The sequence below is a fragment of the Cervus canadensis genome, chromosome 24 (genome assembly GCF_019320065.1).
Source record: "Cervus canadensis isolate Bull #8, Minnesota chromosome 24, ASM1932006v1, whole genome shotgun sequence".
Taxonomy (NCBI): Eukaryota; Metazoa; Chordata; class Mammalia; order Artiodactyla; family Cervidae; genus Cervus; species Cervus canadensis.
The window spans coordinates 5,029,643-5,055,832 of NC_057409.1; the positions used below are offsets into that span (position 1 = coordinate 5,029,643).

General features: G+C 59.2%; 2 protein-coding genes across 8 annotated transcripts in view; both read right to left on the reverse strand.

The window, feature by feature from the left end:
* Window positions 1-26,190, reverse strand: part of HSPG2 (heparan sulfate proteoglycan 2) — a 107,956-nt gene that overhangs the window by 21,297 nt on the left and 60,469 nt on the right. For 3 of the 6 annotated variants that reach the window (XM_043445975.1, XM_043445977.1, XM_043445974.1), the window contains 32 exons: window positions 20,168-20,260; window positions 19,778-19,858; window positions 19,345-19,575; window positions 16,979-17,092; window positions 15,672-15,799; window positions 15,464-15,550; window positions 14,352-14,410; window positions 13,995-14,162; window positions 13,725-13,835; window positions 11,637-11,737; window positions 11,353-11,533; window positions 10,124-10,249; window positions 9,806-9,958; window positions 9,582-9,724; window positions 9,177-9,312; window positions 8,935-9,083; window positions 8,575-8,725; window positions 7,668-7,837; window positions 7,409-7,550; window positions 6,833-6,984; window positions 6,545-6,680; window positions 6,294-6,445; window positions 5,227-5,362; window positions 4,930-5,081; window positions 4,199-4,337; window positions 3,952-4,103; window positions 3,224-3,359; window positions 2,956-3,107; window positions 2,644-2,782; window positions 1,751-1,902; window positions 1,374-1,521; window positions 180-331 (listed from right to left, as the gene is read on the reverse strand). In XM_043445975.1, the coding sequence (XP_043301910.1) occupies window positions 180-331; window positions 1,374-1,521; window positions 1,751-1,902; window positions 2,644-2,782; window positions 2,956-3,107; window positions 3,224-3,359; window positions 3,952-4,103; window positions 4,199-4,337; window positions 4,930-5,081; window positions 5,227-5,362; window positions 6,294-6,445; window positions 6,545-6,680; window positions 6,833-6,984; window positions 7,409-7,550; window positions 7,668-7,837; window positions 8,575-8,725; window positions 8,935-9,083; window positions 9,177-9,312; window positions 9,582-9,724; window positions 9,806-9,958; window positions 10,124-10,249; window positions 11,353-11,533; window positions 11,637-11,737; window positions 13,725-13,835; window positions 13,995-14,162; window positions 14,352-14,410; window positions 15,464-15,550; window positions 15,672-15,799; window positions 16,979-17,092; window positions 19,345-19,575; window positions 19,778-19,858; window positions 20,168-20,260 (4,422 nt within the window). The remainder of the gene's footprint in view (window positions 1-179; window positions 332-1,373; window positions 1,522-1,750; window positions 1,903-2,643; window positions 2,783-2,955; window positions 3,108-3,223; window positions 3,360-3,951; window positions 4,104-4,198; window positions 4,338-4,929; window positions 5,082-5,226; window positions 5,363-6,293; window positions 6,446-6,544; window positions 6,681-6,832; window positions 6,985-7,408; window positions 7,551-7,667; window positions 7,838-8,574; window positions 8,726-8,934; window positions 9,084-9,176; window positions 9,313-9,581; window positions 9,725-9,805; window positions 9,959-10,123; window positions 10,250-11,352; window positions 11,534-11,636; window positions 11,738-13,724; window positions 13,836-13,994; window positions 14,163-14,351; window positions 14,411-15,463; window positions 15,551-15,671; window positions 15,800-16,978; window positions 17,093-19,344; window positions 19,576-19,777; window positions 19,859-20,167; window positions 20,261-26,190) is intronic. The other 3 variants (XM_043445979.1, XM_043445976.1, XM_043445978.1) reach the window with 2 other exon arrangements.
* Window positions 22,253-26,182, reverse strand: LOC122426806. Of its 2 annotated transcripts, XM_043445981.1 has the most exons (4): window positions 24,741-26,182; window positions 24,078-24,179; window positions 23,273-23,506; window positions 22,253-22,752 (listed from the first exon to the last, which is right to left on the reverse strand). In XM_043445981.1, exons 1-4 carry the CDS (start codon window positions 24,861-24,863, stop codon window positions 22,621-22,623), a joined length of 591 nt encoding a protein of 196 aa, XP_043301916.1. In that variant the 5' UTR covers window positions 24,864-26,182; the 3' UTR covers window positions 22,253-22,620. The 2 variants fall into 2 exon arrangements, with proteins under 2 accessions (XP_043301916.1, XP_043301915.1); XM_043445980.1 differs by having other exon boundaries at window positions 22,253-23,506.

The following is a 26,190-nucleotide window of genomic DNA, read 5'->3' on the forward strand; positions in this document are numbered from 1 at the left end:
CCCTTGGTATGAAGGGTTTAGCACAACCATGTCCACCTTGCCCTTGACCCCCTGACTCCCAGTGATCTTCTGCTGCCGTTTTTCCTGGAGCCTTGAATATGCCAGGGCCACTTGCCCTCCTGAGCAGGGGACAGAGCGGGGAGGGAGTGCCCGTGCCCTGCTTTCTCCAGCCTCCGTACCTGGTGCCGAGCAGGAAGGCTGCCTCCACGCCTGTGCCAGGTGACCTGGGCGTGGGCCTGGCCGGGCACCACGCATTTCAGATCCAGGGTCTGCCCTTCAGCCACGTGGGAGGAGGAGGTCTCGATGCGGATGGGAGGCGCTCCGCCCGGGGCTGGCCCACAGGAAGAAGTCAATGAGCTGGGACTCCCTTCGTCCTCAGCCCCTGCCCCCGGGTGCCCAGGTGTTCAGACCAGAGGCTACGGGATGACAGTCCCCCCTCTTCCCGTTCCCCTGAGGCCTGGGGCAGCTGGGTTAGCCAGGGGCACAGAGGCGCCTCATTCTCTAGACGACGGCCTCCGTCTCCTGAGCTCGCAGCGTCGCTGGCGGCCGGGGCTCAGGGCCGGGCCCCTCCACACGAATCACTAATGTTTCCTGGACTTGCATAGTATGTGGCTAAGAACCCAGACTCTGGGGCCACACTGCCTGAGCTCAAAACCCAGCCCTGCCATTTATCAGTTGTGTGATCTTTGGAAAAGCTATTTTAAAAAAACAAAACAAAACAAACAAAAAGAAAACCTCTTCATGCCTCAGTTTACCCATCTGTAAAACAGAGAGAACCATCATACCAACCTCAAAAGTTTACTGCGAGGGTGAAATGTGTTCCTATGTGTAAATACACAAGGGCCCACCTCCTGGTAAGCGTGTATCATGTTCATTACCTAGCAGCTCAGGTACTGTTATCATGAATATCCTCTTACAGCCACATGCTCCCTGAGCTGTTAATTCCTTTCCATTTTCCTTTTTAAAGATGACCCTTAAATACACAGCCCCATTATAGGCAATGATTTCCACACAATTATGACAGGTCTGACATGTTGCTGTTTCTTGCCTAGTATACCACCATCAATATAAAAGATGTTTATCAGGGTACCACCTAAAATCACCCTCTCTGACCCCAGAGGTGCAAGCTGCTGCATTGTTGCAAGGGCTGTCCCAGCCCCGCTTTACAGAGGCGGAAAGGGACACACAGGAGTCCCTCGTGTAACATTTCAGAGTTCGGACAGAGGGGTGGGGGGCTCAAGCCACACAAGCCAGACTCTCCGCTCCGTGTTCTCGGGCCCCTGGGGACGAAACCCGCTGGGTCTGGCTCCTGACCTCGGTCCCCTCCTCTCCTCCCTCCTCCAGCCTCCCAGCCCCTCCGCAGGGATCCTCACCGGGGACGACAACGGTGCCAGAGCCGGAAGCTTCAATGGTGACCAGGACGGAGGCCTCCAGGGGCCCCGAGCCGAGGGCCACGCGGCACACGTACTCCCCCGAGTCGGCTGGGGACAGCCGGTGCAGCCGCAGCCGTGAGCCGTGGGTCTGGGGGGGCGGGGCGGGAAGGAAGCAGAAGTGAGGCGGCGCGGAGAGTCAGCCCTCGGAGGCTGGGGCCCAGGGTTCAGCCTCTGACCCCGGCAGGCCCTGCGTCCCACGGGGGAGCTCCCAGGTCTCCTTCCCGGGCAGGGCGTGAGGGACAGGCCCCCACATCCAGCCGGGGCCCCCACGTCCAGCAGCCCTCCTACTAGATCCTGCCCCCCACTCACTCCCTGACCTGGTGGTGAGCAGGGAGGCTGCCTCCACGCCTGTGCCACGTGACCTGGGCGTGGGCCTGGCCAGGGACCACGCAGTTCAGATCCAGGGTCTGCCCTTCAGCCACGTGTGAAGACGACGACTCGATTCTGATGGGCATAGTCCCACCGGGGCCTGGGGGCGCAGAGACAGAGAGCCAGGGCTTTGGTCCTAAGTCATGTTTGGAAGCCTTAACTGTAGAAACTCCCACTGCCCCCAGGTAGGAATGCTGCTGCTGCTAAGTCACTTCAGTCGTGTCCGACTCTGTGCGACCCCATGGACTGCAGCCTACCAGGCTCCCGTCCATGGGATTTTCCAGGCAAGAGTACTGAAGTGGGGTGCCATTGCCTTCCCCGGGTAGGAATGCTAGCTAACAGTTATTACACACTCACAGGATGCCGGGCACTGTTCTACATGCTTTCTGTGTATTATTAACTCATGTCAACCTTACAAAATTCACCGACTTCCTACGATGATGGGAATGTTTATCACCCACACTGCCTGATGTAGTTGTGGCTACCAGCTAGTGCATCTCCTGCAAACTTGGTTATTGAAACATGAAGGTGTGAATTTAGAATTTGAACTAGTTTAAGTGACCAAGCGTGGCTGGCTAGTGTCCACTGTAGGGGACAGCTCTCTGAGGCTGAAATGACCCATATCCCCGCTTCACTGATGAGGGTACCGAAGCCGAGAGGGGAGTCTCTCTCTCAAGGTCCTTAGTGGCGCTGGCAGGACGTGAACCCAGGCATCTTTCTGTGGAGCCCTCGTCCTGGACCACCACCTCATCTGAGGGCCCTGACTACAGAGCCCTTCCTCTTCAGGCAACACGGGTACCAGCATCTCCCACTCCCTTCCTGGGTCATTCATTGGACTCACCAGAGGGGCCACCAGTGCCGGGAGAGACTGAGACCACGATGGAGGCCTCCAGGGCATCGATGTTGTTGTTGGCCCGGCACACATACTCGCCTGAGTCCGCCACGGACATCTGGTGCAGCCTTAGGCGGGAGCCGTGGGCCTGAGGGTGCAGAGACGGAGGGGGTTGAGGGGCTAGGGGTCTCCATCAGACCGGCTGAGGCCACCCTCTGTCTGCCTCAGGCAGGAGGACGTACCGCCAGCTAAAGCTTTGGGCCGTTTGCCCTGGGGGCTGTCCCCGAGCTGCCCGCCCCACGGCCGGGCTCCACTCCATACCTGGTGTCGAGCGGGAAGGCTGCCCCCACGCTTGTACCAGGTGATGGTGGCCTGGGGCTGCCCAGCAACCACGCAGTTCAGATCCAGGGTCTGCCCTTCGACCACCGTGGGGGACGAGGACTCGATCCTGATTGGCGGGGAGACGCTGGGCACTGCGGACCGAGGGAAACAGACCACACAGCCAGAGTCAGATGGCAGTGACTGGACCAGGACCCCACTGCCTCCCCCAGCACCCACCTGCCTGACCCCCTGCCCCAGGAGTGCTCACCGTGGGAGGAGTCACTGCCCTGGATGGTGACGATGAGTGAGGTCTCCTGGGAGCCAGCGCCGTTACTGACATGACATACGTACTCACCCGAGTCTGCGGGTGTCACCTGGGGGATCCGGAGCCTGGAGCCCACGATCTAAGGCGGAGCGGGTGTCAGTGGGTTGGGGGGCGGCCCCTCCATCTCTCCCAGACTCTGGCAGCCTCGCTGCCTTGCTGGGCGGGCCAGCCCCCACCCTGGTCTCCTTCTGAACTCCGTCAACGGCCTTCCTGCGCTTCTGGGCTGGGTGCCCGGCGCCTCCAGCCTTTGCACTCTTTCTCAGCCGTCACCCCTGCAGCAAGCCCGCCGAGGCCCTCCGTGGGGACTCCTACTACACTGCCGTCCCCCGGCACACCTGCCTTCCCCGTTAGTCTCTGAGCCACCCGAGGCCATGCCCTGCTCTCGTCCCCTCAGAATTCTCAGTGGCGGGAGTGGGACGTGGCCTGGAGCAGGTTCTCAGGGAAGGGCCAGGAGTGAGTGAATCACAGAACGTTCTCTACAGGACCCACGGAGGTCAGTGGGACTCCTCTCCGTGTCCCCAGCACTGGCCCAGGGCCCCTCGGCAAGAACGCTCGGCATGTGTTGGATGACTCAGTGAGCACAGAGGGGGCTGTGCGGAGCTCCTCCCGATTCCCGGTGGGGCCGGTCATGCTCCCCCGGCGTGTGCCCTCCCCACTTGCTGGTTCCGTACCTGGTGCCGGCTGGGGAGGCTGCCTCCGCGCTTGTACCAGGTGATGGTGTGGGGGGCTTGGCTGGCCACCAGGCAGTTGAGGTCCAGGGTGCGCCCGTTGGCCAGGGAGTCAGAGGAGGACTCGATGCGGACGGGGTATACCACGTTCTGGTCTGGGAGCCGGGGAGAGACGGGAGTCAGGGCGTGGGAGCCAGCGAGGGTGGCGCGGCCCCTCCCAGCCCGTCTGCGGGGACCCTGAGACACTCACAGCGGGTGGGGCCGCGGCGCTGCTGGATGGTGACCAGGACTGAGGCTTCCTGGGTGCCTGAGCCGCTGACCACGCGGCACACGTACTCCCCGGAGTCCGCTGGCGTCATCTGGGGCAGCCGCAGCCTGGAGCCGTGCACCTGGGAGGGCGGGCGGGCTCAGAGCTGTGCTTGGGGCTCACAGTTCAGGCTACCTTCCCTGCCACCACCCCCCCAGCCTGATAGAGCCTAGGAGAGCTCTTCCTGGGAGAACCAGCATTCAGGACCCTTCAGCTCCCTTGATGGGGTTTTGGGACTGGGTCTAGTGGGAGGAAGTGGGGGACCAGCATTTGTGGATGTCTGATGGAGCAGGTGGATTCCCTAATAGCTCAGTTAGCAAAGAATCTGCCTGCAATGCAGGAGATCCCGGTTCGATTCCTGGGTCGGGAAGATCCCCTGGAGAAGGGAAAGGCTACCCACTCCAGTATTCTGGCCTGGAGAATTCCATGGACTATACAGTCCATGGGGTTGCAACGAGTTGGACACGACTGAGCCACTTGAACTTTCACTTTCACTATGGAGCAGGTGAGCTAGGCAGTGTGAGCCCATTTGACAGATGAGGACACTGAGGCTCAGGGAAGTCAAGGGACTGGCCAGGCAAGTAGGCAGAGCAATATCTGAACTCAAAGCTCCTCACTCCACAGTCTCGAGGGTCCTTCAGGCCCCCCTCCCCCCTTAGCTCCCTGCCTCCTACCTGGTGCCGGGCGGGAAGGCTGCCCCCACGCTTGTGCCACGTGACCTGGGCGTGGGGCTGCCCAGAAACCAGGCAGTTCAGATCCAGGGTCTGTCCTTCAGCCACGTGTGAGGAGGATGACTCAATCCGGACCGGGGGGGTGACCCCCAGCGCTGGGGACAGAGGCCAGAGAGTGAATCCCCAGCTGGGAGAAGGCAGGGAGGGGAGGGTGTGAGTGGAGGTAGGGGGCTTCTGGTCTCTGGGGTCCTGCCTTTGCTGGAGTGGGCAGCCCCCCCTGCCGAACCCCGCACCACTCACCAGGCACAGAGTCTGCAGGCTCGATGCTGACCAGGACAGAGGACTCCAGGGGCACTGAACCGCCCACCACTCGGCACACGTACTCGCCCGAGTCGGCTGGGGACACCTGGTGGAGTCTCAGCAGGGAGCCGTGGGTCTGGCCAGAACGGAGGTGGGGTCAGAGGGGGGTCTCTCGGGACCCTCACACCGATCACCTGCAGCCCTGCCTCACTCTGAGCCTGAGAACGGACTTTTAATTCCCTCCTGCTCAGAGGTAAAGTGACTGTCTCATCCCAGGACCATAGGGTGGCCAGGAAAAGCCATGGGGAACTGAGCAAATACTAACACCACACTCCATCAACTTCTGGACACATTAAAAAAAAAAATAGGATGGAGCTGGTAACATGCATGATACTTTTGCTTTATTATTATTTTTGGGTGGCACCGTGTGGCCTATGGAATCCCAGCTCTCCGACCAGGGACTGAAACCAGGCCTTGGCAGTGAAAACACAGAGTCCTGACCACTGGACAGCCAGGGAATTCCCTAGACACACTTTTACACGCCTCTGAAATCAATATGCATCTTATAGTGAATTACAATTACAAATGGCAGGTTTTTTTTTTTTGCCTCAGAGGTACACAAAATAACAGTGCATTTTGCAATCAGTGGCATCGTAAATCCTCTAAAATATATCAATACTAGCAGCTAATGATACTACGCTAATAACAGCTCACAGCACTCTCAGTGAGCCAGAACTCTGAGCTCTTTGCAGGTAAATTCATTCACTTCACCCTTAAGATAATTCTGTAAGGTTGGTATGATCGTTACGGTTTTACAGATGCTGAGAATGTGCTACAGAGAGATTAAGTGCTTTGCCCAAGGCCACAAGCGACTAGGTGGTGGAAGCGGCAGTCACACTCACACCGGGGCTGACCGGTCAGAGCGTCTGGGTTCTGAGCATCACCTGCACAGAGGGGTCCGGGGCCTCTCCGTCTCAGAGGAGGCTCCCGCTCTCCCGCCCCGACCTCCACTCCCGGCGGCCCCCATCCTGTCCCCTTCCCGGTCTGTCCATCCTCCAGGCCTGTACCTGGTGCCGGACGGGCAGGTTGCCCCCGCGCTTGTACCACGTGACCTGGGCGTGGGCCTGCCCGGGGACCACGCAGTTCAGATCCAGGGTCTGCCCTTCGGCCACGTGAGAGGAGGAAGGCTCGATGCGGATGGGCTGGGTGCCACCAGAAGCTGCGGGAGGAGACGGTCACTTGGTCACTCCAGTCCTCTGCAGCAGCCCTGGCCTTTCCCCCTTTTCCCTCCAAGCCCAGGCCGGCTGGCCCCACTCACGGTAGGCAAAGTTGGCACCCTGGGTCTTGGTGACCGTGACTGTGATGGAGGCCTCCACGCCGTTGCTGGCCCTGCAGACATACTCGCCCGCGTCCGCTGGGGAGGCCTGGAAGACGTACAAGCGGGAGCCACGCACCTGGACAGTCGTGGGCAGGGGTGTGAGCGGAGGGCTTCCCAGAGCCCGGCGGGTGCCCCGTACCCTGTTCCTCAGAGCTCAGCTCCCTCTGTGCCCCGTGGTCCGCCTCGTGGTCCTGACCGGCCCCCTCCCACCTTTCTGCCCCCAGGTACCTGGTGCCGGGCTGGGAGGGTGCCCCCACGTTTGTACCACGTGACTGGGGCGTGGGCCTGGCCTGCCACCACGCAGTTCAGGTCCAGGGTCTGCCCCTCGGCCACCGTGGGGGACGAGGACTCAATCCTGACGGGCGGGATGGGTCCCGGGGCTGCGGGGAGAGGGGGCAGGTCATAGATGCCTCCCAGGAGAGACGGTCAGAAATGTCCACCCTGGAGCCGGCTCGGCCTGATGCGTTTAGAGTTAGAGGCCTCCTGGGCTTGAGGTCCTCAGCGGTGCAGCCTCGGGGAGGGGGCTGGGGTAGGAGCCCAGGCTTGCAGAGGGGCATGAGGAAGAGGGAGTGATGAGGGTAACTGAGGCTGGGAGGGAGGAAGAGAGGCAGGGGCAGGAATACGCCCCAGTGGGCCAGACAGAACAGAGATGTGAAGATGGCGGGTTATTCAGGAACGTGGAGGCCGCCTGGGCCGGGCCCTGTGGCCCAGCCCCAGCCCCGATCTCCACGTCAGCAACAGGAGTCATGAGCCCTCGGGAAGGCCCTCGGGGCCCTGTCAGCCTGTCACTGATCGTCCACTCACCGGGGATGGTGCCGGCGTCGGAGGCCTCGATGGAGACTAGGACGGAAGTCTCGAGGGGCCCAGAGCCCAGGTCCACGTGGCACACGTACTCTCCCGAGTCAGCCGGGGACACCCGGTGCAATCGCAGCAGCGAGCCGTGGGTCTGAGCGCAACCAGGGAGGGTCAGGAGGGGGCTGGAGCCGCTCCGACCAGCCAGCCCCTCCCGCAGGCTGGCCTGGGGCCCGGGGTGGGGCGGCGGTGGGGGGGGTCACTGTTTTACCTGGTGCCCAGCGGGGAGGCTGCCACCACGTTTGTACCACATGACCTGGGCATGGGCCTGCCCGGGGACCACGCAGTTCAGATCCAGCGTCTGCCCTTCGGCCACGTGAGAGGAGGAGGGCTCGATGCGGACGGGCTGGGTACCGCCCGGAGCTGGGGCTCCACCGGGAGCTGGGGCACAGAGGAGCTGGTCAGCAGATGGGGCTCCTGAGCCGCCCCCCCCCCCGCCCTGCAGCCCTGGGGTCTGACCAGGCCCAAGCTTGGGAGGACGGATGGGAGGCCTGGGGGCTGGGACCACACTTTTCTGCCTCGGCAGAGCCAGCTAGACCCTTCTTTCCCCTCTCTGACCTTCAACTTGCCGTTCCAGGCCCATCTGCCTGCCCGCCTAGAACTTGACCCGTGACGAGCTGCTCTGGCTCGCAGGGAACCAGGGTCTTTTGGCACCCCGGGGTGGGGTGGGCCACAGGGTGCTGACAATCACTCCACAGCCCCTTTCTTCAGAATGCGTGCTCTGCACTTGCAGCGCACTAGGGATGCTCTCCCCATTTCACACATGAGGAAACTGAGGCCCAGAGGTACAGTAACCAGCCTGAGGCTGGTTGAACCAGGACTGCCGGGACTTGAACCCAGGTCAACCTGACTCCCAGCTCAGAGCTCAACCCTGACTCTGCTGCTTCCTGACGAATTCCGGAAACAGTACCCGCACCATGGGGGTCTCTGTAAGTCAGGTCAACCTGTCTCCACCCTCAGACCGCTCATCTCTCCTCGTGGGGAAGGACGGGATCGGGGCCTGCCGGGAGCGCCTCTTCCTGTCCAGATGGCCCCGAAGAGACCCCGGGGCACCATCCTCAGGAACACAAGGGGGGGTCGGAGGGCTCAGCCCTCACCCAGCCCCGCTGGCTCCTCACCTGGGGTATAGCCGGGGCCCGGATGGCGGCTGTGGAGGACAGAGACGATGATGGAGGCCTCCTTGGGGCCTGAGTCATTCTCCACTCGGCACACGTATTCTCCAGAATCGGCTGGTGATACCTGGGGCAGACGCAGCCGGGAGCCGTGCACCTGGGCCGGGTGAGGACAGAGGTTTGCAAGGATGGGAGGGGCTCTGGCCACCATGCCCTCTGCACCTGGCTCCACCCAGGACCGCCCCCCAGAGGGGGCTGCAGAGAGAGGGGAGTAAGGGCGGACCCTGCTTGTGCAGAGGGCCCTGGGGGCGTGAAGGACTGCCCCACCCCGGGGTCTCCTGCCACAGGGCTCAGGGACCCTCGTACCTGGGCGTGGGGAGGCAGGCTGCCCCCTCGCTTGTACCACGTGATCTGGGTGTGGGCCAGCCCTGCCACCACGCAGTTGAGGTCCAGGGTCTGTCCTTCGGTCACAGAAGGTGAGGAGGACTCAATCCTGACAGGTGGGGTGGTGGCACCTAAGACGGGAGGCGGGGTTGCGGGGGAGTGAGGCGACCTCAGGGGGGCCCTGGCTGGTCCTCCTACTCCTCCAGCCCCTGGGGGCCCCGCACCTGGAAGGACAACCACTTGAATCCGGGCCTGGGCAGTGCCCGCGGGGCTGGTGGCCACACAGAGGTAGAAGCCGGCGTCGGCAGCCGTGATGGCAGGGATGAGCAGTGTGGCGATGTCTGTGCGCTCTGCGCGGGCCTGCCACACGGGGAGAAGGGGTCAAAGGCAGCCTGGCAAGGGCTGGCCAGGGAGGGCAGGCAGAGGGGTACAGGCCAGCTCAGAGCCGGGACTGGGGCCCTGGGTGGGCACCCACGCAGCAAAGCGGGAGGCTGACAGCTGCCCCCTGCCAGGACGCCTGGAGCGGGACGTTTGATCAGGGCATCCTCTGGGAAGTGGAGGGAACTGGAGGAGGAGAGGGGAGGGGGCAGAGGGCAGGTGCTGGGACTCGGCCGAGCCGGTACCCTCACCTGCGGGGGTAGGCTGCCCCCTTCCTTCCTCCAGGTGATGGTGGCGCTGGGCACCCCCGCGGCCCTGCAGTACAGCCTGACGGTGCGGCCTTCGTGAACCTGGGTCCTCTCTGGGCTCACCTGGACCCTGGGCCCGCTGCCCCCTGCAGACAGAGCCCTGTGAGAACACCTCCCCAGGGCTGCCAGGGCCCCCCCGTCCTCCCCACTCAGCCGGGTCCTCTCACCGTGCACGTGGAGTACAGCCCTGGCCACGTGCTGCCCGGCGCTGCTTTGGGCGCGGCACAGGTACTGGCCTTGATCTGAGGCCTCGACGGCCGGCAGGCGTAGGATGCCACCATGCATCTGGGCTTTCTGAGGGAGCTGGCCACCAGAGCCCCCTGACGGCAGGGAGGCGGGGTCAGCACCCACTGGGGTGGGCATTGCCGGGCCCCCACTGCGTACCGAGAGGTTGAGGTCCTAGCGTCCCGCCCCCTGGCCCCCACCCCCGCCACCCCACATCCAGGAGAGCCAGGCTCTGACGGTTGTTCCCGCCATGGCCTCACCTGTCCACTTGAGGCTGGGCGCGGGGTGCCCCGTGGCACTGCAGCGGAACTCGGCCGTCTGGCCCGGCTGCACCGTGAGCTGCGGCGGGTGGATGGAGACCACGGGGGCGGACGGGGTGGCCGAGGCTGAGGGGCGAGGAGACACAGTGTGCAGTCAGGGAGGGGAGGGGCCCGCGCCAGCAGCCTGCTTGCTGCTCCCTTTGCCTCCACTCCAGCCCTTTGTGGCCATTTGTCCACACAGCAGGCAGAGGGAGTCTCTAAATTGTCAATGGGAGGGATTTCCCTGGTGGTTCGGGGGTTAGGACTCTGCACTTTCACTGCTGAGGCTGTGGGTTTGATCCCCGGTTGGGGAACGAAGATCCCCACGTGCCTCTTGGCCCCAAAAAAACCAACATCTGAACATAAAACAGAAGCAGTATTGTAACAAATTCAATAAAGACTCCAAAAAAAAAGTCAAAAAAAAAATAAATGTCATTGGCGGTGGGGGGGCGGTGGGGACTTCCCTGGCGGTCCAGTGGTTAGAAGTCTTTCCTTTCACTGCTGAGGGTGTGGTCAGGGAACTCGATCCCACCCTCGATCCCTGGTCAGGGAACTAAGATCCCACAAACTGCACGCGGCCAAAAAAAAAAAGAAATGTCAATGGGATCTTGCTACTTGCCCACTTATGGCCTGTTCGTGGCTTTCAGAACAAAAACGTCTGAATTCCCTGCTGTGCCTCAATGTGTGCACTCACCTGTGCCCACATCTTCAAGTTCCTCACCCACCCTCCCACGCTGGCCTCTCTTTCCCTCAAACAGCACGCGCCTGCCTCAGGGCCTTTGCACAAGCTGCTTCCTCTGTCAGATCTTGCATGGCTGAACACCTTCTCTTCCCTTCAGGTCTCAGCTGAGATGTCACTTCCTCCGGGGGGCCCTCCCTGACCAACCCATGGAGAAGAGCTCTCACCTCAGGCCCACCTCAAGCCTCACTTTCCTTTCGCTCCACTCCCATCCCAGCACCAGTGTGACTGTGTTGTTTGTCCACTGTTTCCCGACTCCCCACTGAACACGGAGGGTGGGAGGGCAGAGATGCTGCTTGTCTAACCTCCCACCCCCATTTCTTCCGAGTCTGGGACCTGCCGTTTCCAGTTCAGAGGCTGTCAGCTGAATGGAGAGACGCTCACTGGTCCCGGAGAGCGTGGAGGAAGGGCAGGGCCGCGTGGGTCGGGCGTGGACGTGAACAGCACGTACCTTGCACGTGCAGTGTGGCTGTGCCCTGGTCCATGGCGAACATGTTGGAGCCGGTGCACACGTAGGTGCCCGCGTCACTGGGCTGTACGTTGCGAATGGTCAGGATGCCGTTGAAATCCATGGCTCGGCTTGGCAGTTTCCCATTATGTAGGCGGGTCCACACCAGGGTATAAGCCGGAGACTGCAGGCGGGGGAGGCCAGTGAGATGGGCATGGGGCTCGGACTGCAGCTCGGAGACCCCCAGAGACAGACCCTCGCCAATGCCCACTCCCTGCCCCGCCCACCTTGCTCTTGGCCGTGCAGATGAAGGTGACGTCGGCTCCGGGGCGCACGCTCTGGCTGCGTTGCTCCTCCACTGTGACCGTGATGGGCTTGCCGGGAGCCTCTGTGGGGGCGGGAGTTTCCCCGGGGAGCTGGGTGCTGGCCAGGCCCCTGTCCTGGGTCCATTTTCTCTCTCACCCTCTCTCTCTCTCTATCACCCAAGTCTGGCTTAGCTTCCATTCCGCTCCCTGACATCTCCCTCCCTCCTCCTGGCTCAAATCCATCATCTCCTTTCTCCTCCGCGGGCACCGAGCACCCATCAGGCTGTGGCCAGGGAACGTCACACTGTGATCCCCTTGGCTCCGGTTCACCATCACAGACCACAGACAAGCTCTTAGCAATTCACACTTCACCCCAGCGGGGCTCCTCTGTCTGGCATGAGTTTCTATCTTCCTAAACAACCATTTCACACCTCCTCCCAACTTCTCCACCCTCCAGAATCCTCCTTCCACTTCCATGGTTTCAACTCAACTTCTGGAGAGAACTGAAATGGCTAGTAAGGAATTTTCCACGATCCCCAATCTCCCCACCTCCCTCCTCCCTGGTCCCTGAAGGGCGAGCCTTCTCCCCACCTCCAGCCCACCCTCTACTGCCCTTCCTGAGTGCTGGACCCTCCTGAAGACCCCCTCCCCCAGCTGTGCCCTCTCTGGCTCCCTCCCCGTGGGATCATCCCACTCCACAGACAAATGTATTCTAGAATTTCCCATATCTGAAAATGACCCCCTGACCCCACATGTGCCCTCCCCCCCCCCAGCTCCTGCCCTATTTCTTGCTCTCTCTTCAAAGGCAAGACTCTTGAAGCAGTCGTCTACACTGGTTGCCTCCCCATCCATTCTTCGCCCCAATCCAATCCAGTTTCTCCCCCTTCTCTCTACTGCAAACCGCTTCTGTCAGAGCATCATCTCCGAGAGTTATTTCTCTGCCTGGAGCTGACCTCCTGGGAGCTTCTGACGAGGGGGCCACTCTCTCCAGGAAGCCGTTTCCCCCTGACTTCCAGCCACCCCTCCCCCAGCCTCCTCCTGTCTGCGGGCTGTGCCCACTTGCTCCCTCTTCCATCTGACAAGCTCAAGTTGGGGGTCCCCAGGGCTCTGTCCTGGGTGACTTCATCCTGCCCCCACTCCTGTACCCACAGTTCCCAAATTCATTTTTCTGGCCAGGGCTTCTTTCCTGAGCTCCAGACTCACAGCTCCAAAATGCCCACCTCATGTACACACTTCAGTGTTTCCCCAAACATCTCAAACTTTTAACAGGGCTAAAACCAAACTTGTGATTCCCTGGGACCTGCTGGTGGCCGGGGCTGCCGGGGTCCCGCGCACACGCCCTGGCCCGGTCACTCCTACACCCGCCTGCCTGAATTCTGCAGCAGCTGCGTTTCTTTGCAGGAGGGTTTTCTCAGGTCACTGTGCCTGCCCACAGGGTGGGACAGAACGCAGCAGCCTCAGTGCTCCTGGAACAGGCCCCAGTCAGTGACTGACGGGAGCTAGTGCACGCGTAGCCCAGCTCCCTTGGCCCTGGGGCAGCGGGTGGGCGCTGGGGCATGGTGGGGAGGGCTCCGAGGAGCTTGCTTTACTCTGGAGTTCCCCGGTGCTGCCCCGGCTGTGTTCAGCAACACTTGCTCTAAGTGGTAACATGCTCAGGGATATGACACACGCTTTACTGGGTGCCTTCTCCTCTCCATTTCATTTCCCAAATAAACTACATGCACACAAATCTTCGTCTCAGTCTCTGCTTTTGGGGCAGCCCAAATGAAGAAACTGCTGTTGAGTCTCTCTCATCTCAGTAAATGGTGCCCTGTGTACCCAGCTGCTGGAATCCAGACCCTTGGGCATCTTCCTAGACTTTTCTCTCTCTTGGTATTAAGTCCTGCCAGTTCTGCCTGTATCAGTTCTACCATCTTGACGCCATCATCTCTTCCCCTCTTTCTGGCCAGTGTCCTCATCCAGGAGACCACTGTCCCCCTCTGGTAGATGAATGCCCCAGCGGCCTGGGTCTGCAGTGTGCAGCCCGGCCCCAGGACAGGCAGTGCTGGGGACAGGGGACGAGGAACTCACCAGTGACCAGCAGCTCTGCCCGGCTGGTGTTGGCATGATGGAGATTCCGACAGGTGCAAATGTAGACTCCAGCATCCGAGGGCTGGACGCTGGGGAAGTGCAGCTCTGAGCCTGGTGGCGAGGATGGGGGGAGTGCGGCTCATCAGTGAAGATGCAACCCTTTTCCGACCCAGTCCTGCGTGTGGGTCCCTACAGGATCTCAGTAGGGTAGGGGCAGGCCTGTGTCTCCCCTTCCACCTGGGTGGCTGAGGGGCCTGGGGCCACACGCACCTTGATGTCGCTGCTGGGTGCTGCTGGGCAGTGGCCGTCCATCTTCACGAGACCAGTAGAAGTAGTGGGGTGGGTTCCCACTGACCTGGCATCGCAGGGAGTGGGGGCCCCCCTGGGGTACCACACTCCGAGTTGGATGGACCTGCACCACCAGCGGGGCTTGGTCTGCTGGGAGAGGAACGGGGAGGACACTCAGGCAGGAGGCCCCCGCCAGGTACCACGGTCTCAAATCTCCCTGCCCTCCCAAAGACTGGCGCACCCCCCACTCACCCTGCTCCCCAGACCTAGTATCTCTCAGACTCCCTGGGTCCCCTGCCTTGCCCATCACCTCTGACCTAAAACCGCGGACCCACTTACTCTGCGGCAGGCACCGGCCCCCTGGCACATTGGGGTTACCCACGTATCCCGGGGCACACCTGTGAGGAGGAACAACGACAAGCTGTGTCAGGCCCCAGGGGACCCAGTGCCTCTTGGTGGACTTGGGGAGTCAGCTTGGCTCTCTGCCCACCACGGGGTGAGGAGACTCAGCTCAGGGAGGGTTTTCAGAGACCAGAAAGGCCCCAGCGCAGAGCCTCTGTGAGCTGAGAAGGTGGAGTGGGGCAGGGGGAAAGATCAGCAGGTTGGATTCAGGGAAACAGTCATTCAACAAACATTTGTGTCCATGGGGTCGCACAGAGTTGGACACGACTGAGTGACTAACAGACACACACACACGCTAAGCAACGTTATGGACGCACAACAGCAAACATGATAAAATCCGTGCCCTTAAGGAAGCACATAAATGAGAGTGAGGGACATGTATGGGGGCTGGGGGGGGCATGGTGGGAGAGGGGGCACCCGTCCAGCCCTGAGAATCAGGATGCTTCCCAGAGGACGAGACTCCTGAGCTGTTCTGTTCCCTTCGAGCAGACTGTACTCAGCAGAGAACGTATCCCCGTTTGTAACTATTCACTTGTAGGCTTACCCACTGTCTTGTCTCTCATTACAGGCAGTAGACTCTATAAGGGTTGGGACTGAATCTGCTTTGCTCATCACTTTATTTCCAACACATTGCCACACTGCATGGCGTACAGTAGAGTCTCAATAAAAATGCGCTGAACAAGGGAATATAGCTGAGCTTTGAAGGCCAAACAGGAGTTAGCCAGGATGAGAGGGGGTGTGTGGACGGAGAATGATCCATGAAGAGCAAAAACAGCACACGTAAAGAACTGAACACGAAGAAGTCAAGAAGGGAAGCCCAGCTAGAATATGGAGTGAGGTGTCAGAAGTGGGATGAGCCTGGTGAATGATAAAGCTACCACCTAAGGAGTTTGGGCTGGTCCCAAGGGCACCGGGGAATCTTGGCAGGGTTTTGGGCAGGGGAGGGACATGATCCTGGTTGGGACCTTTCTGAGCAACATCATCCAGGACTCTCACCTAGGAGTCTCCCCCAGGCCCCGCTCCCTGCATCCCTCCCATAGCAAACTTACTGCTCACAGTACTGGCCGGTGTAGCCAGGCTCACAGGCTGTGCAGCGGTACCCTCCAGCTCCCAGGCTTTCACAGGTGCGGGAGAACCTGGGGTAGGAGGCAAAGCTGAGGCTCTCAGCACCCGCCCCCCTTCCCTGTTCCCTCCACTTTCCCCCAAGAGTCAGTGCGACGCCCTCCACTCCCCAGGGCCTTGAGCAGGGGCACCCACATGTTCTCTGGGTTGGTCAGCGGGCAGGCGCAGGGCTGGCAGTCCTCGGGTGTTCCAGCCGTGGCATCTCCGTAGTAGCCAGGGGCACACTGCTCACAGAACTCCCCGGCAGCGTTGTGTTGGCATTGCTGCAAGGTGCAAGGATGTCAGCCACTTGCTATTTGGCAAAATTTATCCCAAATCATACTATTTGGTAATCCCTTGATCTGGAAATTCCACATTCGTGAGCTTATCTTAAAGAAATAATCAGGGAGGGGCACAATGAATTCACTACAGGATGTTCCATTCATCTCAGCGGTGTTTTTAAAAGCATAATGCTGGAAACATACCAAGAAAAAAGAACCGAGAAAATTAAAAAAGGAAATTCCATCCAAAAAGCTATCAAAAAGGATATTGATTGCATTTCTTACATTTTTCTATCTAAATACCTGGTATCACAGAAAAGTACCCACATGAGTATATGGGGGCAGAGTTTTGGAAATAAGCCTTAATTGTAAAAAATGTGTGTGCGTTTTATGTTTTTCTCCAAAGAGATCTATTTTTTCTTTAATTAGTGTAGCATAATCCTCGTTTAATATTTAGTTGGTGGTTCTGTCAACCACCTGGTCCTTGCCCACATATCCTGGAGGGTTATACATATATCACTCTGAGAAGTTCAGGTATAAAAAATATTGAAATATTGAAAGATGTCAAGAAGTGAAAAAAAGTTTATCATCAAACACAATGATCCTAGGCATATTTGCAAAACAAAAGGTATATTAATCTGTGTAAATATTTGCCCAGAAAAAAGAACTCCACAGTCTAATGTTGACAGTGATTACCTCCAGATGGTAGGATTTCAGGGAATTTTAACTTTGTTTTTAAGTTATCTGTACAGTCTGATTCTTTCACAGAAACATGTGTCACACTGGTGACAGGAAATAACAGGAACCAACGTTCTCTAGTTTTCTTGATTTTTGGGGCTGTATCACGTGGCTTGTAGGACCTCAGTTCCCCGGCCAGTGACCGGGCCCATGCCCACTGCAGTGGACGTGTGGAGTCCTAACCACTGGGCCACCAGGGAAGTCCTCTAAAGCGTTCTTTATAAAGAAGGATGCTAAACAGCTCTGTTCACCCCACCGTGTCTGCGACCCCTCAATGCCTCAGACCTGCTGGTCCAGGTACTCTGCCCCATAGGATGCGCCCTGTGACTTTGGCCCTGCACTTCCGTCTGAACACACCAAAGCCCACCCACCCCCCAGCCAGCCCCGATACCCCGCCCGGCCCCAGCCACGCGGCCCCCTGCCCTGGCCCTGCGTGCGCCTTACCGAGCAGGCCCCGGTCTCCGGGTGGCAGAGGTCTGAGTGGCCGTTGCATTCACACAGCTCACAGTGGCCAAGGTAGAGTCCACTCCCGGTGCGCGTGTAGCCCGGGGCACAGTCCTAGGGGGCAGAGGGCAGCGTTGGTCTCCATCTCCAACGTGGTCCCACCTGCAGCCAGCAGACCTGGAACTCCCCTCTCCTGCCATCTAGACTCCCACTGGCTCTTGGAGGGGAGATTCCAGGCCCAGCTCCCCTGCCCCAGCATCCCCTCTCAGGAGCCCTCCTCTCCTTTTCCCAGCTCTCCAGAGCTGGGACAGTGTCCACCCCTGTCCTGTCTAGCGTATCCAGTCACGCACATACTGAAATAATAGTTCATCCTTAATGGAGAGGACTCTTGAGAGTCCCTTCAAGAGCCAAGAGATCAAACCAGTCAATCCTAAAGGAAATCAATCCTAACTGTTCATTGGAAGGACTGAAGCTGAGGCTCCAATACTTTGGCTATCAGATGCAAAAAGCTGCCTAATGGGAAAGACTGAAGGCTGGAGGAGAAGGGGGCGACAGAGGATGAAATGGTTGGATGGCATCATTGACTTGATGGACACGAGTTTGAGCAAGCTCCGGGAGGTGGTGAAGGACGTGGGAGCCTGCCGTGCTGCAGTCCATGGGGTTGCAAAGAGTCGGACACGACTTGGTGAGTGAACAACAACAGTGCAGAACCCTTTTCCAGCCCCACGGCTTCGTTCCTAAAAATTCTTCTAGCAGGGTCTTTATGGAAAAACAACCCCTACATGGAAAAAGGCGGGCTCAGGAGACCTGGAGTTGGGGTGACTCCTTAAAGACCTTTATGACCATGTTTACATTTGCCCCATAAAGTGAAGGAGGCAGCACCCACGTAACCAAGGAGGTTTTTACACATCCTAAGTGAGTAATCAGGGGTTCTGAGAACAATGAATTTCTATTCGCTGCCACTTCTTTGAAATCTCTCCAGGCTCTCCCTCCCCGACCATTTCAAAGGGATGTTTATAAATCTGTTTTGTTTCACTGGGGAAAATGTGCACCAAGGATTCTGCCTTCTCTGGGAGTTCTCCTTCAAAATGTGTTGCTTCACACACACACACAAAAAGTGTTGTTTCATAACTTCAAGGGACATGAAGTTCATCTCCTTGGATGTGAAAGTGCTTGTGGCCACGGCAAGCGTGAACAGATACAAAACTGTAGGGACACAGGCTTCTCACCGGGACGTCCCGAGTTGGGTTGGGGGAGCTGGCTGTTCCACGCTTGACCTCCCTGGTGCCCACCTGGCTCCGCAGCCCTCCCCACTCCCCTCCCGCGGTCCCCCTGTCCCCCTTCCACACCCACTCATCCAGTGTTAAGCGGCTGCCTGCTCTGTGCCTGGGGATTCAGGGGTGAGCGGTCAGTGCAGGCCCTGCCCTTGCGCTGTCTCCAGCCGAGCCCTGTAGATGTTCTTGGAGTCCCTCCAACCGCCTCTCCTCTCTTCCACTCCCCACTGCCCTTCCCTCCCAGGCGCGCTCCCTGTCTCTCCCCTGGCCCCAGCCATCTCAGTCACGGTGGGCAGAGGAATTTTCCCGGGGCCCAGTTCCAACCCTAGCGTTCCCTCTGCAGCTTGGCAGTCATCCCTCCTGTGGGAGCCTTCAGGCCTGAAGAAGCAACCCCCCCATCCCACCCAGCTTCCCAGGGGCAACCCTTCTGCTTTGCAGGCTCTGTCCCCACACATTCCGCCTTCTGAGACTTCTGTGTATTCTGTCCTCCTGCCTAGAAGCCTACTCCCATCCACGCTGTTCGCCTCTCGGAGGCACCTCCAGGCTCTGCTTTGGGCTAACTGGTGTCTCCGTTTGTCACCCTGTCTCTGGCGAGCACCCTGAGAGCGTGAGCTGGGTCTTAACTCTGCGGGGTGTAGCCGTGTGCCCTTGGGTAAGTCACACACCTTTCAGAGTCTCATTTTTTAAAAAAATCTGTTAAAAGGGGACCATTGCACCTCTCCCAGCGCTGTTGGGAAGAACATACGCCATGCTGCCAAGCATCTTAAGGTTATGACAGTGATCACGTGTGTGTGTGCTCAGTCGCGATTGACTCTTTCAGACCCTGTGGACCACAGCCTACCAGGCTCCTCTGTCCGTGGGATTTTCCAGGCAAGAATACTGGAGTGGGTTGCCACGTCCACCTCCAGGGGATCTTCCTGACCCAGGGATTGAACCTGGATCTCTCACATCTCTCCTGCATTTGCAGGCGGGTTCTTCACCACTAGTGCCAGGTGGGAAGCCCCATGGTGATCACAGGCCATGGAAATCCCAGCTGACCTCTTGCGGATCCAGCTGTGCTGGTGCGGAGGCGGCTGGGTGGGCCACGCTCACCTGGCAGGACGAGCCGACGTAGCCTGGGGGGCAGCGGCATTCCTCCACCTCCAGGGCCCGGGGTCCCTCGGAGGGGCCGGGCTGGGCGACCTCAAGGCTGACCCCGCTGATGCTGGCCGCCAACGGCACGGAGGAGAAGGTGGCTCGGACCAGGACCTCGTCCAGGTCGGCCAGCGCCATCAGGAGGTGCTCGCGGGTGGCTGGCTGTCCGTCGGGCCGGCGCCAGAATTCCTGGGTCGGGGGGGACGACAGCAGATGAAGGTGAGGGGTTGGCCCTGCAGCACCCCCACCCCAACCCCTGCCTCCCCGGCACTGGCTGAGGACAGTGAGGTCAGGACCGGGGTGGAGTAAGAGGCAGGGGAAGCTGGCGTTGAAGCCGGGCTCCAAAGCCGGGTAGGGAGGGTCAGACATGGTGTGGCTGAGTGCCTCTCACCTCTCGGAAAACGACCTCGTAGCTCCTCCTCTCTGGGCCCTGCAGCGCTGGCTGGGAAGCTACCAGCATGATGTTGTTGCCCTGAGGAGACACCAGCAGGATTGGAGGGGAACTGAGGCATTCTTGGGGACAGTAGGACCTCCCCCAGTCCCAGCCTCCCATCTCTCCAATCTCCCAAGCTCCTATGCCCTAAGTAGTCAGGTACAGGCCCTGTAGCTGGGCCTCAGCCTCTGTAGTGTCCAGACACATGATGGGGTGGGGACACAGGCCTAACCCGTGGGTGGGTGCCGGGCCAGCTGAGCGCTGGACTGAAGGGTAGAAACATCAAGGATGCCCCCTGGCCTCCACTGTCCCCCTTCTTCCCACCTGGCGTGGAAGCCCCATGCTCACCGTGATCTGGACGTCGGGGTCAGACAGCGGGCTGCCCTGTGCCCCTGCCGTGTAGGACAGGGTGTATCGCAGCTTCCCGCCATAGGCCGCCACCTGCAAGAGGCAAGCCCTGCAGTCACGCCCTGACTCTGCCCTCCTCTGGGATCTGCGTGACCCGACAGGTGAGGGGGCGGAGCCTCGGGAGGCCTTTCTGCACCTGTGCTGTGCCCCCAGCCAACCAGAGGCCCATGGTCACCTAGGTGACGACACCCATCAGCCCCCTCACAGTCTCAGACCTGGGGGCAGCATGCCCCTGAGAAGCCTCTATTCCATTTTGTAGGGTTCCCCCTTTCCCACGGTCTCTGATCCCAGCAAACAAGCTCTAAGCTCCTTCCAATAACAGAATTTCTTATAAAGCAGACAGGGGTAATGACCGTGAGCACCACGGGGAGGTTGTAGAAGGCTCAGAAGTTCTCAGCTATGGCAGAGGCGGCAGGCGAGGCTGACAGCCCCTTAGAACTCCTGCCGTCTGGGTAGGCGGTTTCTGTTTGCTCAGGATCCATGTCCCCCGTTTTTGCACACTGCAGTCCTGGCTTCCTCCAGAGGAAGCTACGTCCTACAGACGGGCTGTGTGGTTTGAGGGGCCCGCCCCCTCCTCCTCTATAGGATCGGCCTGAGCCAGGTCTGACCAGTCTGCATATTCCACCACTTCCTTTCTCTGTTCCATCACTGATGAGCATGTGAACCTGGCATGTCTGCTCTACTGGAACAGAAAAACTCCCCTGACAAGTCAGATGGGAAGCTAGAGGATGGTGCCAAGTGAGATAAAGTCCTAATGAGTCGCTGGATCCAGCCATGCCTGACAGCAGATACCCTTGGGTTCTGTAGTTGCAAGAGCTGATAGATTCTTTGTTGCAGACAAGCCTGCTAGAGTTGGCCTTCCCACTGCTCACAACTGGAAGAGTCCTTCTGTTTGCTGCTGGGGGCTTCCCACGTGAGTAGCCAAGACCCCAACTCTGCCCCACATGACTTCCCTTTCTCTCTCTGCCTCCAGGGCAGAGATCCGGATCAATGCCACACTGTGTCAGGCCTACTCCATTTGTTCATTTGTGTTCATTCAGTTGGCGAGCATTTAATAAACGCCTACTGACGACATGCCAATCCCTGGGCTACACAGGCCCCGAGGACATTCTCCACAAGCTCAGGGTGAGGGAAGGAATCTATGGGCATAACCAGCAAACCATGAAACAACTGGTTTCCCATTTTCTTTGGATGCCAGCAAGCTCACTGCCATGTCCAAGGTCAGGTTACAGGTTGTACATCAGGGTAGCTAAGGGAGTGGACTCTGTAGTCTAATATGGGGGTTCAAGTCCAGCTGTGCTGTTTGGACAGCCTTGGACACGTCACTTAATTTCTCTGAGCCCAACTTGCCTCCCATGGAAATGGGAATAAAATTAACATTAATACCTACGTTAAAAGGTAGAATGAGGATTAAGTAATGAAGGCCACGTAAAGCCCTGCACTCAGCACAGAGCCTGCTGACTCCTCTCTGCACCAGCTCCACTTTGCTTCCAGCAGATTTTTCCTATCTTCATGGCCCCCTGGACCAAACTGTCTTGTCCTCCTCTCTGAACAATATTTTATTGCCTATTTTCTGTATTCTTAAAAGGCACTCTAAATCATTTTTGGAACAATACAAATACAAATGCCATGCGAGAACTTCCCTAGTGGTCCAGTGGTTAAGTATCTGCCTGCCAATGCAGGGAACATGGGTTTGATCCCTGGTCTGGAAAGATAACTGAGCCAATGCACCCACTACTGAGCCTGGGCTCTAGAGCCACTCTGCAACAGAAGCCCATATACAACACAGAGACCCTTGGAGAGCAAGGAGATCCAACCGGTCAGTCCTAAAGGAAATCAGTCCTGGGTGTTCATTGGAAGGACTGATGCTGAAGCTGAAGCTCCAATACTTGGGCCACCTGATGCGAAGAACTGACTCATTGGAAGAGACCCTGACGCTGGGAAAGATTGAAGGCAGGAGGAGAAGGGGACGACAGAGGATGAGATGGTTGGATGGCATCATCGACTCAATGGACATGAGCTTGAGCAAACTCTGGGAGGTAGTGAAGGACAGGGAAGCCTGGTTTGCTGCAGTCCATGGGGTCGCAAAGGGCACTTGGACACGACTTAGCGACTGAACAACAACAACGCAGCATGTGGTAAGTACTTAATGCTCCCTGAATGAATAAGTACAGCCCAAGAGCTAGGTCAGTGATCTGAATACAGGGTAAAGGCAGGCCAAAGAAGACGTGTCTTACCTCCCAGTTCAGAGAGGGGCCTGCGGCTCGCTGAAGGGTAAGGGCTGCGCTGGGTTCAACCTCAGCACCACTGGGACCTGAGCGTGGATCTCTGCTCTGGGATTTGGTCTACCCAACTGTGTCATGAAACGTCTTGACAAGGGGCCCTCTGACATTTCAGGATCTGATGACACCCCTATCCACCCCTCCGCAAATCCTTGTTACCTTGTTCCCCAGGAAGGTTCTGGGCAGCTGCCAATAATAGAGCCTTTCAGGAAGCAGAGGGAAGCCTTTGTAGGAGAGAGAGAACTAGGACAGAAGGACAGGTGGTGAGAGTGGATGGAGCTGGCCAGGGGGCCAAGAGGGCAGAGGTGGGCCCGACAGGGGGCGAGCACAGACCCTGGAGGGAAGCCCAGGAGGGCGGAGGGATGGAGACCCCACCCCCGCCCCCACAGTGCAGGCCCTGGCCCTGCCCTCTGGACATCCTGCTCCCCACCGTCTGGGTCCGGACACCCCGCAGCTCTCGCTGGCTGCGGCTTGGGTCAATATCTGCTTATATCTGGCAGTGCGTCCCCTGTGGACCCCAGGATGATTGACGGGGCACCCCAGAGAACGTTTTGAAATTTGGTGGCTGTTCTGGTGTGGATTTAAAAATGCAAAACTAGCATAAATGAGCTGGTACAGGCTTGGTATAAAGAAAAAAAAAATGGGAATAAATATCTGTCCAAGTAGGGTGCAGAAACGGGCAGAATTTGTGACGTTGGTTCAGTGACAACTGAAAACGTGGTGCTTGAGGGAGGGGTCCCTTGGTGGGTGACTCGGCACATACCTGAGCGCCCGCTGCAGAAGACAGGGAAGCAGAGAAGGCAGAGGAGGAGGGGGAGAAGGAGGGGGAGGAGGAGGAGGGGGAAGAGGAGGAGGGAGAGGAGGGCGGCGCTGCTTGCAGAGCAGCTGCAGGCTGAGGATGGGGCGAGAGTCTCTGGGGAGGGGCCGGGGGCTGGGCGGCAAAGCTGGAGAGGAGCTGCCAGATTTCAGCATCCATCCGCCTTTGGGCCTCATCCACCTGGGGGACCGGGAGAGGGGGGACAGAGGAGAGGAGCAGGGGGACAGAAAGGAGCCCGTGAGGCCCTGCCGACACCCGGGGGCCCGGGGCCCGCCTGCCGCCCACTGCCGTGGCCTCTGTTTCCACACGTGGACGCCTGACGCTCCGCCTCTCATCCCTACTGCCCCCTCGCTCCTCACGAGCCTAGGGGGGGCGCCACCTGGGAAGGGCCAAGGCTGTGGGGAGAAGCTCAGGCAACGGGTGACCTGGCAAGAGAGGTGCGGCAGACAGCTCTGGCCAAGCCTGGGCTAGAGGGGCTGGAGGCAGCCCCAGGGCCACGCGTACTGGGGAGATGGCTCCCCGGGTCTCACGCTCCATGCGGGCCCATGGTACCTGCCTAAGCCACTCGCAGCTCGGCAATGCCTCTCAAGGAACACTGCAGTGGTCCAGGCATCAGGCTGGGACCCAGCCTGGGGGAAAGTGACGCAGGAAGGCCAGGGGCTCAGCCCCAGGCTCCTACTTGGGACTCTGCTCTCAGGGTTCCTCCCCGGGGCCCCAGACGCAGCCTGTCCCCGGGCGGGCCTTGAGTTACCTGTGAGAACCGCTGTGCCCGGCCCTTGCCCTGTGGGGGCCCCGGGATCCTGCCAGTGGTCATGGCTGCCCGCAACTGCTCCTCTGAGAGGGACGTGCGGTTCTGATGGGCAGAGGGCACAGGCCAGCTCAGGACCACCGCCCCCCACCCCCAGAGCCCTAGAGCTGGAGCCCTGGGGAGCGTCCTCTCCCCATGGACGCAGCGGCCAGGAAGGCCCACCCGGGCTGGGGAGCAAGGCGCACGTGCCCCTCTGCAGGCTGGCACACAGAAGTCCACTCCAGGCCGCTGGAGGGCTGGACACACAGGGGGTTAACGGAGGCTGCTTGGGAGGCAGTGCTGGGGTAACCTGGCGGGCCAGGGACCATGACGTGGTTTAGCCTCCAGCTGGTGTCCCTGCCTACCAGCCAGCACTCTGGCCACAGGCAGGGTTGGCACTAGCACCCAAGCACACGGTACGTGAGGCACCCTCCCGGCTCTAACTCCTGGCATCACAGGGCGTGGGCGCAGCCCTGCCCCGGCCGTGGGCCTTCAGGCACCACCTGGGTCCATGCGCTCCCACATTGTCTGGGGTGCCGGGTGTCTCGCCATGCGGGGCGGAGGGCATCCAAGAACACACCATGCCCAGGTCACATCATGGTCACACCACTCAGATCGCAGGCCTACCTGGTGAGCCCGTCGCATCCGAGCAAAATATGCCTCCCTCTGTAGGACACAAGGAAATGCCAGGAGAGGGCGTGAGAGAGAGAGAGAGAGCAAGGTCTGGGAGATGCAGGGAGCAGACACCATGGCCAGGAAAGGAAGAGAAGGGAGAAGAGACTAGAAGGAAGGAAGCCAGTCCTGGGAGGAGTCTGGCATCTGTGAGTCTGTCCAAGGAGGAGGGACAGAGGAGCCTCAGAACCCTCCATCTGAAGTGTCCCTGACTTTCCTAGGACCCTGGGCTTGGGGACACATCTGCTTCAACGCTGGCCTCAACCAGCAGGCGACACCTGAACCAAGACCTGCTTTCCCTGGGTGTGGCCAGGTGGCCTCGACTGCTCACGGAACCCGTTTAGGTGGCCACCCTGGAGTCCACCCCAAGAGCCTGAGACCCACAGCACCTCCCTCACCATCGTCCCATCATCCCTGCACTAGACCATGACTCTGGAGGAGCAAAGCCTGTGAGCATCTGTGACTAGTGTTTAAGGGTGGCCTCTGAGCTGGTTGGGCTTCCCTTGTGGCTCAGCTGGTAAAGAATCCGTCTGCAATGCGGGAACCTAGGCTTCCATCCCTGGGTCGGGAAGATCCCCTGGAGAAGGGAAAGGCCACCCACTCCAGTTTCCTGGCCTGGAGAATTCCAAGACTGTATAGTCCATGGGGTCGCAAAGACTCGGACACGACTGAGCGACTTTCACTTTCACTTTTTCAGAGCTGGTTTGCATCCCAGCATTGCCATCTTCAGGCTGTGGGAGCCCAGGCAAGTTCCCTAACCTCTCACCCCAGTTTCCTCACCAGTGCAAAAGGGCAGCAGTTGTCCTTAGCTCCTAAGTTGTGACTTACGACCTATACTGGGTTGGCCGAAACATTCATTCGGATTTTTCCGTAACAGTTTACAGAAAAACCAAATGAGTTTTCTGGCCAGTCCGATACAAGGCCTCACAATCGCACCCAGCACACAGGAAGAGCTCAAAAAGCATGACCTATGATAAGAGCACCCAACACCAAGCAGAGGGCCGACAGCACGGAGCGAATTCCATGGGAGCCAATGAATGAAACTGAAACCGCATCTCGTTTGTCCAAGTGTTTCCCGGGGCCTCGCCCAGGACCTGTTGGTTGACTAATTGTGTGAAAGGTAATAATCATAAACAGGCGAGCACTTACTCTGCGCCAGGCACCAGCTCTAATTCTCCAAACTGCCCTGGAGCTGAGGTTTATCACCAGGCAGCCAGCTGGGAAGTGGCAGGGCTGGGTGGAGGCCTGTCTGACCCCCAAAGGCAGCAGCCACGACGCGGCCGTCGCCTGCCTGCCAGCCCACACTGCTCTGAAGCCAGCTCGTGTCTGAGTCCCTGCTGCCCGGGGCCTGGCTCAGAGCTGGTGATTGGGGAGGGTGGTCTGCCAGGCCCTGCGGTGCTTCCCA

Bases quoted from the DNA above. Each gene is read 5' to 3' on its own strand.
- LOC122426806 (XM_043445980.1), bottom strand. From the start codon at position 24,863: ATGGTGTCTGCTCCCTGCATCTCCCAGACCTTGCTCTCTCTCTCTCTC. The intron at 24,180-24,740 runs GTAGGCCTGCGA...TCTGCCCATCAG, and splicing joins GGATGCGACGGGCTCACCAG to AACCGCACGTCCCTCTCAGA. The intron at 23,507-24,077 runs GTAACTCAAGGC...CCGGTCCCCCAG, and splicing joins GGGCACAGCGGTTCTCACAG to GTGGATGAGGCCCAAAGGCG.